We start from the raw sequence: 15,067 nt of genomic DNA, 5'->3' as shown, positions 1-15,067 counted from the left end.
TCGCTATTCTGTTCCCTCCAACCAAGCACACTCTAAGAACCTAAGAACTGAAGAACTATTTTTTCTCTCTGTATTCACCCTTCACTTTCTATGTTTTTTTGACATTGATGCTCAAGTATATTTAATTATAACCAATGTGTTCTATTCCTTCTTTAATTGGTTTATTGAGTTTTAATTCAACCTAACTTAATCTCTTTTCAGATTTCCCAGTTCATTTAAGATTAGGATTATTGTACATGTATCCTTATCCTTTTCATATGCCGAGCATTTAGCTCATTGGTGGGTGCTTAATCAGTAGGGTTCGAATCCCCTCTCCCCCACTTAAAAAAAAAATCCTTATCCTTTTCATATTTATCTCTTTTTATTTTATATCTTATTATTTATTATCTTTTTCAAAATTCAATAGACAACCTAAACAAAATGGGGTATCTACATCCTTGATGCTGCTTAATTATATTCTTGATTTAGTGCTATGTTTCCAAGTATAATGCTTGATCTCCTTGATCTGATGTGCTATAGTTCCAATTATAATGCTTGATATTTTTGATATGTCGTGATATCTGTTTGATATCCACTACTTAATTAATTATCCTAGATTTGTAATGCTATAATTCCAAGCAAAATACCCAATATCCTTAATATGAAGTTCTATAGTTCCAAGCCCAATATCAACTACTATTAGTTTTAAATAATTGTTTAGTCACAAAGTTTCATGTTTTATTTTATATTATCACTATATTTTTTATTTATGCTTAGAGTACAGACAAAACATTAACGCATTGCTTCAAAAAGACGTAAAACAGTACATCTTTTGTGGAGCTTTGTCAAAATCTTATACTTACTTTTATTTATAGACATTGCTTTTTGTAATCAAACTAAACAATCAATATACAAAATTACAAATTGTCATAACATTGTTTTACATTTTTTACTATTGATTATAACATTTTATATATGTAATTTTTAATATATTGATTTACTTTAATTCTTATTTAAAAAAATTATAAAATAAAAAACATAATAAACACAATTATCACTACATATATTATTGTATCACGTGCACATAGGCACATTTCAATTCTCAAACACTATAATGGAATGGCCTTGGCAGTGGCCTACATAAACCTGGTTCCCGCGTAACTTTTGGCGCCAGGCAAAATCACGCAGCCTGTCTTTTCATTGGCCCCTCTCTCAATTATCTTTTGTTGCTTTTGGAGGAAAGTGTGCACTGGCATTAGGCCACTAGCTATCATAGTCATTCCAAACTTGCGGTGAGAGTCGCCCTCCATTTTTATCTGTCACCCTTCACAATTCCACAGATCCAAGTTAATTTCAGTGAGAGAGAAAAAAAAAAAAAAAAAGCTTTGCAGTCCAATGGAATCCTCGGCGGAGCAGAATCAAGAAAGCTTTTCATATGCCATTCAGATTGTCACCTCTAATGCGCTGCCCATGTCTATGCATGCAGCCATTCAGCTTCAACTCTTTGAGATTATAGCCAAAGCTGGTCCAGATGCCAAGCTCTCCCCAAAGGAGATAGCAGCCCAGTTACGTACCAAGAATCCAGACGCGCCGTCGATGCTGGACCGCCTACTTAGAGTTTTAGCCAGCCATAATATTGTTGGTTGCTCTGTAGCTGATGATGAACAGGGTAACAATCCTCAGAGGCTCTATAGTTTGACGCCTGTTTCCAAATTCTTTGTTCCAAATGAAGATGGTGTATCATTAGGCCCCCTGATGTCCTTGCTTCAGGACAAGGTCTTCCTTGATAGTTGGTGTGTTTCTTCTCTCTCTCTCTCTTCCTTTCTTGACTAGATGAAGCCATTGTTCTTAGTCCTCCATTAACTTTTGCTCTGTTTCTTGTCTACTTGGAACTTTATTGTCCGCAGGGTCAGTTGAGATTCGGAATATATTTTCAATTATAGGCAGCTGAACTTCTAATGTTTTGGTTTTTCAATAGCTAATATGTGCGTATTTCATGTAGCGTGATTCTCAAATAGAGCATTAAAACTTGTGGCGAAGAGGGTGAAGTATATATGTAAAATATTACTTTAAATCTATTTTTTATTCAATGCATTGTTGATTCTCATATGTATTAATGTACGGCTAGGTCCCAGCTGAAGGATGCAATTCTGGAAGGAGGAATTCCATTTGACAGAGTCCATGGAACAAACGCATTTGAATACCCTGGCAAGGACCCAAGGTTCAATCAAGTTTTCAATACTGCAATGATCAATCACACGACTATAATCGTGAAGAAGATCCTGGAGACTTACAAGGGTTTTGAGCAGCTCAACCGAGTGGTTGATGTTGGCGGTGGTCTAGGAGTCACTCTCAGCATTATCACTTCCAAGTACCCCTCTATTAGGGGTATTAATTTTGACTTGCCTCATGTTATACAACATGCCCCGGCCTATCCTGGTAACAACTTACCTCAATCCAGAATGTGAGAGTAAATGCTTAGATAATTGTTCCTAATGCATTCCCTTCCTCGTTCGTCCAATTTAATGCAATTGCATTAGTCCTGTGTATTACAAATATGACACCATAAACAGGCAGCGAATCTTGTAATTTTGTGTTTAAAAGAAAGATAACTGAATCGTTTGAAATTGCAAATTTTTTCAAAAACCAATTTATAGCTTACATATGGTTTCTGCATTTTGGGATTTCAGTTAATTTCATCAAACATATTTCATAATTGATACAAAATGGCATATTTTTTCTACTTGCTTTGGTATACTCTGCCTGTACACTAACAGGACAATCAACAAAAAATTACAGGCGTTGAACATGTAGGGGGAGATATGTTTAAAAGTGTTCCTAAAGGAGATGCCATTTTCATGAAGGTAAGATATCATTTGTAGACAATTTTTTCCCCTCGTATGCAACTGTGAGTTACAGATTCAATCATCTCTTCACCAAAAATCATCAATTACTAGTCCATTTTCACTTTTTGATTATCGCATTCCTTGCTCGATTTTGTTGTTATTTGCTTCATCAAAAGTTGCAGAAAAGTAGAAGCTGAAATATGAGCTAACAAATTAATGACATAATTAACTTGCAAAAAATTTTGTAGTGGATACTTCATGATTGGAGCGATGAACATTGTTTGAAGCTGTTGAAGAATTGTTACAATGCCATACCAGATGATGGAAAAGTTATAGTGGCTGATGCTGTCCTCCCGATTGTACCCGAGGCTAATGCTTTTGTGAGAGGCACTTCGATGATGGATGTGCTTATGATGACTCAGAATCCAGGAGGGAAGGAACGGACCAAACCAGAATTCGAAGCCTTGGCAACTAAAGCTGGATTCGCTGGCATCAGATATGAGTGTTCTGTTTGTAACTTCTGGGTCATGGAGTTCTTCAAGTAGTTGGACTCTTACATCATATAAGTGGTTTCATAGTTTGTATCGAGTAAGAAATGTATTGATAGTTTGCATTGAATAAGCCTTGAATTGATATATATATATATATATATATAATATTTAATGTTGCTAAACCAGATCCCATATTCAGAGCCGGCCCTTGGGTGAAGCCACCCAAGCAAGGACTTTTAGGTCCCCAATTTGGAGAGGTCTCAAATTTAGAGAGAATTTATAATTTTATAATAATTATAATATAATTAATTATATTAAAAATATATAAAAATTAAAAAAATATATAAAAGTAAAAAATAATTAATAAAATTATTTGTTCTCTCACTTTTCTAATTATGTGCCTAATAAATCTCAATTTTTTATCACTTTCTTATTTCTAGAATGCTATTAATTTTCAACTATATTCTTTTATTTCCAATCAACTAACTGTCATATCTATTTGATCTCCAATAACTATTTTTTTCTCACTTATTTCTCTTATTTCCAATCAACTCATTTAATGATTTTCAACAGCTATTTTTTTTCCTATATATAAAACCAATTATTTTTTTTCAATGTATAATATCTATTTTTGAATTTTTCTTTTCTCATTTGTGCTTCATTCCTTTAACTTCAATTTTTCTCTAAAAAATACATAAGAAGTCTATTCTTTTATTATCTTCATAAAATCGTGAGCCTCATTTGCGGTTTGCAATAAGCATTCAACAATTAGGTATTATTGTTCTAATCTTTACAGATTTTTTTTCTTTAATTTAGAGTTTATATTATATTAGAAGAATTTGATTATAAAAGTTTAATTAAAAATTTTACATCTCAAAAAGTTAAAAGAATAAAATTTTAATTTTTTTTAATTTCAATAAAAAAAACTTCATTTGAATATTTCATTTTAGATTTTTAAACTTATTGGACCGCCTCTGCCCATATTTAACAATGCTTTCATGCCTTTGATTGCTTCAAAGGAAATGCCAGTTAGAGCTGTATTGTCCAATTCTTTTGGTTTTGGAGGAATAAATGCATGTTTACTTTTTGCTTCCCCCTCCTAGAATAGATTGATGGGTCAAACGTTCTTGTTCCGTGGTATTAGGTGCCGGTTCTTGGGTTGATTGCTTCTGCACCTTTCAAAATCACAAATCCAACATATGAAGATGATGGTTCGGTCATCGTGGCAGAATCTTGTTTATTTTCTTGTTCTATTATTTTATTGGTAATAGTAAACTGCAGAGAAGAATGTCATCATGTGATTATACAGACATTTGGATCTTCAGATTCTTTGAGATTGATTATCAGCGAGAGGAACTGTTGCTATAGAGCAGAGAAAGATGTCATGCTGGTTTTCTTTGGACATGATTTGTAGGATGTATGATATCTTTTGATTAATGGCTTGGAACTGTAAAATCATGAAAGGTACAGAGAACCAAGGGATCTGCTCCAAAAGACTTGTGAGATCTTGGGTTGTAGTCAGGTGTCTCGGTGACATGATTGTTCTGCTGGATGCATACAGGTGTCACTGATCCCTTTTCCCCTATACATTGGTTTGGGAAGTTTTATTGATAAGACTAAGTTTGAGTTTAAAGTTTCTAAGTTTATTTTATTTGGGTCAAGATTGGGCTAATTAGTGCTTAATAGACTAATTAGTTTTTGAGTTCGACGGTCTAAATTATAGTAAATCTGATATAATGAAAAAAAAACAAAAATAATAGTTAAAAATAAAAATTTACAAAAAAGAAAAAATTAAAAAAAAAATTAAAAATCTGGGAAATGAAAAGGAAACAAGGATAAGATTTCTTGTAGATTCGATCCCAAAATATCTAAAAAAAAAGTATAAAAGAACAAAAAACAGGAAAGAGAATCGAATAAATACGATTCCTCTTTCTCCTAAGGGTTGGGATTGAAGGGAAGAAAAGCCCCTTCCTCTAGCATTAAGTAACACACGCAACAGACTACACAACATGCAAGCCCTAGGAACAAAAAACACGCAAAAGGCTAAAGTTTTTGAGTTTGAGGCTTTTGGGGAATTTTGAGTATTTCAGTCGGTAGGAAGTTGGAGAAAAACGAGAGGAAGATAGAAGGAGAGTTCTTCGACTTTTGGAGATATTTAATAAGAGCTTTTGGAGATAAACGTATGCAATAATACAATTTTAATAAACATTAACACTAGTCTTATAAATATTGCTTGCAATTACCTCATCAGGAATTACACTGGATATTTGTTTTTTTTAAGTCTCTCAATATTACATTTTGGGTTAAATTTTATAGTGAAAAAAAAGTTTCTAAGTTTGTTTTATTTGGGTCAAGATTGGGCTAATTAGGGCTTAATGGACTAATTAGTTTTTGAGTTCGGCAGTCTAAATTATAATAAATCTGATATAATGAAAAAAAACAAAAACAATAGTAAAAAATCAAAAATTACAAAAAAAAAAAACAAAATTGAAAAAAAAAAACTTAAAAATTTCGGAAAAGAAAAAGAAACAAGGATAAGATCTCTTGTAGATTCGATCCCAAAAAATCTCATAAAAAAATATAAAAGAACAAAAATATAATGAACAAAAAACAGGAAAGAGAATCGAATAAATATGATTCCTTTTTCCCCTAAGGGTTGGGACTGAAGGGAAGAAAAACCCCTTCCTCTAGCATTAAGTAACACACACAATAGACTACATAACATGCAAGCCCTAGGAACAAAAAACACACAATAGGCTAAAGTTTTCGAGTTTGACGCTTTTGGGAAATTTTGAGTATTTCAGTCGGTAGGAAGTTGGAGAAAAACGAAAGGAAGATAGAAGAAGAGTTCTTCGGCGAAGATCGATCACTAGCCAAGGTAGATTTATGCTTTTAATGAGCCTCAAGTTTTTTAGATTTGATTTTGATTAAAGGATAAAGGAGAGAGCAATGTGAAAAGAAATTTTGTGGTGAATTTGACGTTGCGGGATATTAATATATTTCCATCATACTCTCAATTATAAAATTGTTTCTTAAATCGAAATTTATTTCTCTCCATCCTAAAATTGTTTCATAAGCCAAAACTTATTTTTTTAATAAACTTAAGACAAATTTAGAATATGTTAAAAAAAACAGATTAAAATAAATGATCGATCACACTTGAAAAAAAAACAAAAATAGTAACAAGCTCTCTTTCCCCTTCAACGGTCCAATTATGTGTGTGTGTGTGTGTGTGTGTGTGTGTCTATATATATATATTACACTGTATACAGTTTGGAAATGCTCAATATAAGTCATGCAATATTCTGGCGTTCCTTCATTGGAATGAATATATTTAATTTTTTAGTCAATAAACTGTTTTAAGAAATCGGATAGTAAATTAATGAAATAACCTGCAAATTTTGTGGTGATGATCATTGTTCGGGCTGTTGAAAATTTGTTGCAAAGCCATTCTAGATAATGGAAAAGTACTTGTGATTGATGCTATCTTGCCAATTGTTACCGAGACTAATGCGGCTTCAAAGGCCAATTTGAAATTAGACGTGGTGATGACTCAGTATACAGGTTGGAAGGAACGGAATAAATCAGAATTTAAGGCCTTAACCACTAAAGCTGGAATTACTCGCATTTTCTTTTGAAAAGCTAAACTTCTTTCCAATATGAAATTTGTAAATTACAAAAGACGCAGATCATTTATAACCTCCTTTAAGTGGGAATCCAGAAGGACCAAACACCACCTGGAGGTAAGAAACCTCCCTTCCCCAAAATACACACAACCTGTACAAAAAGAAATCCCAACCACTCGAAAGCACGGGACAAAATCATAAGAAGCCAAACACATGCCACCAAAAGACTGTACATTGATGAAATATGGTTGATAGGTAGAAAATATTTAAGGAATGATTTCTGTTTCACTCACAAAAAGAATACCAAAAGGTCTGTACATATACATCATAAATCAGGAAAGAAGAAAAAGACAAAAAGTTGTAACTAATCTTGCTATTAACTAACTTAACGGCTATTAATTATTTACATCCTTTAGTATCAACTAAAACGGTGTAGTATCGAAATTCTCATTGTCTTCTTTCTGGCAAAAATGAAATGGTGCGTTTTTTCAATCTTTATTCTTCTTTTGCTATTTACAAGTAGCAGTTTTCTAGTGGCAACCTTGTTGCTCTTATTCTTCTGCTACATTGAAATCATTCATGATCAGCTTTCCTGATTAATACTCCCCCTTAAGAGGAAACATGAACATTGTGAATGTTCATCTTGCATAACAATCTCTGAAATTGACCTGGTTGTAATGCTTTTGTAAATGCATCAGCAATTTGCAGAGTTGTTGGAATATAAGTAGGCTTTATTGTGCCATTCACAATTTTTTCCCAAATGAAGTGATAATCAACTTCAATATATTTTGTTATCTCATGGAAAACTGGATTTTTGTTGATATAGATTGATGACTGGTTGTCACAGTAGAGCTTTACTGCATCTTTGTGGTCAATTCCAAAGTCTGCTGACAAATCTTTAATCCAAAGGATTTCACAGCATGTAAATGCCATGGATCTATACTCTGCCTCAATTAAACTCCTGGCCACCACCTACTACTTTTTGGATTTCCAACTCAGCAAGGATTCTCCAATAAATATGCAATAACTAGTAATGGATTTCCTAGTGTCAGGGCACCCTGCCCAGTTACTATCATAATATGCTGTGATCTTCAGGTTTGAGTTTGCTTTCATCAAGATTCCTTGACCTGGTGCTTTCTTCAAGTATCTTAATACTCTGCATGCTGCTTTATAATGCTCATTTTCTGGTTTATCCATGAATTGCGCTCATGTTTGTACTGCATATGAGATGTTAGGTCTAGTGAATCTAAGATAAAGAAGTTTCCCAACCAACTATTTGTATCTTATGGGATCTATTGCTTCTTCTTCTTTACTTACCTTGCTTAGTTTGGTGTTGTAATCAATGGGCGTTGATACAAGTTTAGCTCTAAGCATTCCATATTCTTCTAGCAAGTCAAGAGCATATTTTCTCTGGCATATTGAAATCTCCTGTGGTGATCTTGCTACTTTAATTCCTAGGAAGTATTAGACAACTCCTAGGTCTTTGTGTTTAAATTGTAATCTAAGGTGATCCTTAATCTTTGTTGTAGCTTGAATATATGTGCTTCCAATTAGTTTATCATCAACATAAGTCAATAAAGTTGTGAATTCACCACCATTTGATTGCATAGTGAATAATGAGTAGTCTGACATTGATTGCTTGAAACCATATTGAAGGATAGATGATGTGAGTTTGGCATTCCATTGCCTGGAAGCTGGTTTAAGTCCATATATGGACTTGTGCAATCTGCATACTAATTTTAAGCCATCAGGATACTCCCCCTTAACCACATATCCTTGAGGTAAGTCCATGTACACTTCTTCATGTAAATCTCCATGCAAAAATGCATTGTTAACACCTAACTGTGATAATGACCAGTTGTTTGCAACTGCTAAAGCCAAGAAGATTTTGACTGTTGACTGTTTAGCCACTGAACTGAAGGTTTTTGTGTAGTCAAAACCAGCAACTTGACTATAACCTTTAACAACAAGTCTTGCTTTGAACCTTTCTACTTCTCCTTTGGCATTTAACTTGGTTTTATACACCCATTTACAACCCACAGAATGATGATTAACTGGCAATGGTACTATGTTCCAAGTACCATTGTCTTCTAAAGCTTGCAGTTCAGCTGCCATTGCATCTCTCCAATGTGAATGTATCAAAGCTTGATGGTAAGTTTTAAGCTCTTGTATGTTTGTCAATGAAATTGTGAATGCTTTGTGAGCAAGTGACAGATTATGATGTGAAACATAATTGGCTATAGGATATTTTGTGACAGTACTGTTGCATGAAGGTAGATCAATTTGATAGGCTTCCAAGTATTTTGGTAGGTGTTTTATTCTTGAACTTCTCCTAATAGGTTGATCTGAATTTGTACATTGGACTGTTTTTGTTTGACTAGTACTGTTACTAGAAGGCAGACTGCTAGTGGAAGGTGAATTGTGGGATAAATGGTCGTTTTGTGATGTGGTAGGCTGTTCTAGATCTGGTAAAGGTATATCAGAAGGTAATTCAACTTGGTTGTGATCAAAAGATTGAGAATTCTTGCAATTAGGCTCAGAAAAATCAAAAGGAGTGGCATGCACACCAAGTGTTTGATCAAATGTAAAATCTTGTGTGCTATGCTTTAATGAATGAAATGGAAAAACGTTTTCATGGAAAACAACATCCCTGGATATTAGAACTCTTTGTGCTTGAAGATCATACAATTTGTACCCTTTGATATTATTTGGATATCCTATGAAAATGCATTTACTAGCCTTGTTGTCAAACTTCTTTCTGTGTTGTGTTTATGTGGAAGCAAAACACAAACAACCAAAAACTTTGAAATGATCATATGAAGGAAGCCTTTGAAATAACAATTCATATGGTGATTTGTTCTGCAGGACCCTAGTTGGTACTCTGTTTATAATGTGAATGGCTGTGAGGATTGCATCTCCCCAGAAACTTAATAGAACATTTGACTAGTGCTTTAGAGCCCTTGCCATAGCTAGAATGTGTTGATGTTTTCTCTCCACAACACCATTTTACTGTGGTGTACCAGTGCAGGATAATTGATGTGTGATACCAGTTTCAGCATAAAAATCAGTAAGGTTAAACCCTCTGCCATTATCTGTTCTTAAACATTTTATAAAACTGCCAAATTGTTTTTGAACCAAATTGTTGAAAACATACACAATACTTGACACATCAAACTTATTTCTCATCAAATAAATCCATGTAAAACGAGTGAAATCATCTACAATGGTCAGAAAATACCAATGACCGTTTATAGTTGGAACCTCATATGGACCCATATGTCCATATGTACCAATTCAAAGGCAATTTTTGAACTCTGTATATGTATTGGAAATGGCAATTTCTTCTGCTTTGCAATTGGACAAATTTCACATAACAAATCACTTGAACAATCAATTTCAGAAAAATCTTTGTGTAATACATTGATCCTTTCTATTAGGGCATGCCTTAATCTAAAATGCCACAGATCAGAGTCTCTGTATTTTGATTTGGAGGAATTGACAGAAAAGGCAAAAGAGTTTTTAACTAGTTTTTGAAAAGAAAACTGAGACAGATCTTATTTAATGTTGCTATCCTGCACCATGTACAAACCCGAAGATGCTTTAGCTACCCCAGTTACTGTCCAAGATGGGAGATCCTAAATAACACAATACTTATTAGTGAAAAATAGGCAAGTTTTCTTTGATTTGGTTAGCTCTCCTATTGATATGAGATTGAATCTGAAACTAGGAACACAAAGAACATTCTTAAACACTAATAAGGGTGACAATTTCATGTTCCTATATGAGAAACAAGGGTTTTACCATTTTTTGGCAAATGAACAAAGTAATTACTAACTGGTTTAGCTGAAATGAACTTATTTAAAGAGTGACAAATTTGATAAGTAGCTCCAAAGTCTATTATCTAGGTATCTTGTTTAAACAAGGAAACATTGATTTGTTTGAACCTATGTGGCATGTTATTTGGAGTATTAAAGCAATGGTGATTTGAGATAGTACCTGCAAAGGCTGAATTGACTAAGGATGATCTGCTTTGGTGACTGTTTTGTGAAGGATTCTTACCATCAGTACATGTGATTCCATTCTCATTCAAGAGTTCAAAAAGCTTGCTGACCTGCTGCTTGATGACATTTAGCTGAAACACAAAACCATTACCAGTTGTTTCATCATCTTGATCTGGTTGTATCTCTGCATATTGATCCTTATTTGTGTGAGTAACATTGTTTGCCACTGATTTCCCTTTCTTATAACCTGTCTTGGTCTTAGTGAACTTGAAATCTTCTGGAAATCCAATCAGTCTATAACATTTCTCCTTAGTATGACCCTTCTTCCCATAGTGAGAACATACTAGATCTTCTTGACTTTTTCCTTCCCATTAGTAGAGGTTAACATAGAAGATGATTCTAAAATAGGTTGTGTTTGAAACAATAGGTTCCTTTGAGCTTCCTCCCTCAACACCAAACTATATACTTTGTCTAATGCTGGTATGGGATCCATCAATATTATCTAGGACTTGACAGCTGAAAAAGATTCATTTAGTCCATTGAAGAATCTAAAGACCATATCCTTTTGATATTGGTCAGAGTATTTCTTGAAGCATTCTGGACTACATTTGCCACACTCACAATAAGGTGAAGGTTTGTAATTTCTTAATTCCTCCCAAACTCCCTTAAGCTCAATGTAGTATGTATCTACTGATTTGGTTCTTTGGGTTATATTGCCTAAGGTATATTGCAGGTTATAGACCCTGGTATCATCTGATTGTGCAAAACTCTGTTTTAATATGTTCCAAATATCCATGGCAGAGTCCATATAGAAAACGGTCGATGTAATTGGAGGAGTGATAGAATCAAGTAACCAAGCAACAATAAGATTGTTGCATCGAATCCATGATGGATATAAGGGGTCCATTACATTAGGCTTTGGTACAAATCCATTTATAAATCCCATTTTGTTTCTGATGGACAAGGTAATAAAAAATGATCTACTCCATACCACATAGTTATTAGTGGTGAGTTTAGGGTTGATTATGACTAAACCTGGATGGTCAATATGATAGAGGTAGTAAGGAGATTAAGGATCTCCGATGGGTGAAATCTGAGAGGCTGTTTGTGATGAAGTATGGATTGGAGGTTGAGGTCTGGATTCACTTGTTTCAGACATGATTGAGATAAAAAAAAACTATACTATACTGATGGATCATGTCACGACCCGAAACTCCCATCGAGCCCGTGACAATCTCCGCGAAGCATCGACAGACATTCTTCACCTTGAATACCGATCGAAACCTCGTAAGGCTCTCGTATCAGCTTTCGCACTTCCCCGGTGAGCAATAGTTATCAAATATCATAATTCGAAGGATTACAAGTCATTTCCAAATCAGAACATAACATTTTGTTTTCTGGCTCATAGGGGCATTTTCGTCATTTTTCGTTGAAAATCTCAAAACTTGTTAAAAATGTAGTAGGTAAGCAGAAAATATATTTTTAGTGATTTAAAAACAAATTAAGTATCTAAAACGTTCATTTGAAGTGAAAATTTGACCATTTGAATATAATAAAAATATTCAATAAAATAAATTATTTTCTAGTAAAATAATTTTTATAAAGCTATTGGTAAATAATTCTTATAGCGTAAAAGTTAATTATATTCATATATACTATAAAGCAAATAACCAAAGCATAAAATTACTTTTACAGTGACACGTGGGCCCACATCTAACCAAAATGCATCGAAAGCTGAAAATCTACAGCTTTTGCCGATTCAAGTCCAAATGAAGGTCCTTGTCAAAGTCATCTAACTATGAAATTCCCTGAGCCTGAAATGTGAGGAAATGAGGTTGGTGAGATTATAAAATCCCAGTGAGTAAACAGATACCATATAAACTATCTAAAGGCGAGTAAATGGAGACGAATTAAAATAAGTCATCATATTTTAATTTTATTACCTTTCAACTCATTTCAACCAAATAAACAACTAGGCTTATGATTTCCTGAAAAGCTTGGCTCGTGCAAAAAAAATCATTCTCATACTCAGTTATCAGGGATACCTTGATCGAGGGTTATCCCAACCGAGTCCGTCAAGGCTGTTAAATGTCTTTACATCCGAAATTTCATAAAATCACATAATTGTATAAAACTACTCTAGATAATTAAGATGATAATAAGTTTACTCACAATTCTAGGAGTCGATGTACTCTTAATCCCAGTCTCTAAGCACAATCTCTGTACTTTTACCAGTGTAATTTACTCACCACCTATCCACAATGTACAATACATAATTCACCACATCAATGCTTGACCATTATAAAATCAATTCAGGCTCAGTGTATATGCATGATATGATATGCAACTTATCCGACTACCGCTTGAATGCGGTGCTGATCTAATTCGGCCTATTACCCCGATTAAATGACAATTGTGTCCGATTTGGCTCCAAATTGCTCCATTTCATTTCTAATACTTCAATTCACTAAATACAATTCCAATAATCTAAAATTTAGCCCAACAACCCTTACAATTCTTCTTGAAAATTTCGGCCATTGTGGTGCATTATCACTAAAAATTTTCCCATTCCATTTTCTCACCATAAATCATCATTTCATCAATTTTTCAACCAATTCACTTGATCACAAAATCAATTCATTACTTCTACACTTCACATAGGGTTCGGCCATTGAAGGTTCATGGGGAAAATGGATTCTTTCTTGTTGTTTTGTTTCTAAACATGCTTAACTAACTAAAAACACTAACATAACTTAGAATCAAATCAATCTAACATCATTCTTTCTCCATACCCATTCCAACCAGCCATGAATTCATCATGAAAACATGTAATTTAACCATGAAAATTAAGGGAAAATGCATGGGTAAGGTAAATCACTAGCAAAATCAAAGAAATTTTACCTTTGCTTGATCAAATCCTTGAATTCCAACACTTTCTCTTTGATTTTTCCCACATAGGGTTTGTTTTTCCTTAGTTTTTCTTCTCTTCTCTTCTGGTTTGGCTGATCACTATGGGAGAGATGGTGTCACGACCCGGAACTTCCATCGAGCCCGTGACAACCGTCGCGATGTCTCGATAGACATTCATTACCCGAAATGTCAATCGAAACCTCGCAAGACTTAACATCAGTTTTTCTCGCTTCCCCCGTGAGTATTAGTTGCTAAAATCATGTTTTGAGAGATTATAAACTATTTCCAATTCAAAACAATAGAAAAATATAATTTTCCTCACAGGGGCATTTTGGTAATTTTTTCTCAAATTTTGAAACCAGCCAATAATGTAGTATATAAGTGCAGAACACATATTTCAAAATCAAAAATAAATTTAGATGTTTAAAACATTCGTTTAAAACGAAATTATGATTATTTGGATATAATAAGAAAATAAAATAAATATTAAGTGAAACATTCTATTTTCTTATTAAACAATATTTTTAGAGTTATACGTAGATAATTTTTTTAGCATAAAAGCAAAGTAAATTCATACATACTATAATGCAATAAACCAAAGTATTTAATTTAATTTACAATGACCAGTGGGCCCCCAAATAAGCAAAAGTAAAGAGGACTGTGAACTTACAAATTGAAGGAATGCAAATCCAAGGGTAGTCCTCGGTGAACTCAGCTATCTACAGCCTGATCTGAACCTAAAATGGGTGGAAAAGAGAGTGGTGAGATTTTATAATCCTAGTGAGTAAACAAACATCATCTGAAATATCTAAAGTCAAGTAAAGGGAGACAATTAAAATATTTCATCTCAATATGTATTTCATAACATAAATATTCATTTCATTTAAATATTCAACATGGCTTATGAGTATCTTAAAAGCTTGGCTCCTGCCAAAATCATTCTCGGGGATACCTTGGCCGAGGCATCTAACCGAGTCCGTCAAGGCTATTAAAAAGTTCGTATACACGTAAACATATTTTTAGTTTGAAAAACACAACCATTCCTTGGCATTAGTGGAGTTCATCATCACGAGGTGGTTCGGCGTGACGTGAACTCTGTCCATACCTCAGGAGATACCCTACGCGCCTCTTCGACCGAGGTACATATTTATATCTGAATTTTGTGCCCCTCTAATAGGCTGGTTCACAGAATCTGCCTACTGCAGCAAGCTAAA

General features: G+C 33.9%; 1 protein-coding gene across 1 annotated transcript; it reads left to right on the top strand.

The window, feature by feature from the left end:
• Nucleotides 1-1,214: 1,214 nt before the first annotated feature.
• Nucleotides 1,215-3,564, top strand: LOC148760981 (cathecol O-methyltransferase 1-like). The gene is made up of 4 exons (XM_088810133.1): nucleotides 1,215-1,772; nucleotides 2,108-2,418; nucleotides 2,779-2,843; nucleotides 3,074-3,564. The coding sequence occupies exons 1-4, from the start codon at nucleotides 1,375-1,377 to the stop codon at nucleotides 3,368-3,370; spliced, it is 1,071 nt and encodes a 356-aa protein (XP_088666259.1). The 5' UTR covers nucleotides 1,215-1,374; the 3' UTR covers nucleotides 3,371-3,564.
• Nucleotides 3,565-15,067: the final 11,503 nt, after the last annotated feature.

The sequence above is a fragment of the Theobroma cacao genome, chromosome 9 (assembly GCF_053813885.1).
Source record: "Theobroma cacao isolate CCN51 chromosome 9, ASM5381388v1, whole genome shotgun sequence".
NCBI classification, from domain to species: Eukaryota; Viridiplantae; Streptophyta; class Magnoliopsida; order Malvales; family Malvaceae; genus Theobroma; species Theobroma cacao.
The sequence above is the reverse complement of the archived record's forward strand: the minus strand, read 5'-3'. Positions and strand labels throughout refer to the sequence as shown.

Bases quoted from the DNA above. Each gene is read 5' to 3' on its own strand.
- LOC148760981 (XM_088810133.1), top strand. From the start codon at position 1,375: ATGGAATCCTCGGCGGAGCAGAATCAAGAAAGCTTTTCATATGCCATT. The intron at 2,419-2,778 runs GTAACAACTTAC...AAAAAATTACAG, and splicing joins ACATGCCCCGGCCTATCCTG to GCGTTGAACATGTAGGGGGA. The intron at 2,844-3,073 runs GTAAGATATCAT...AAAATTTTGTAG, and splicing joins GAGATGCCATTTTCATGAAG to TGGATACTTCATGATTGGAG.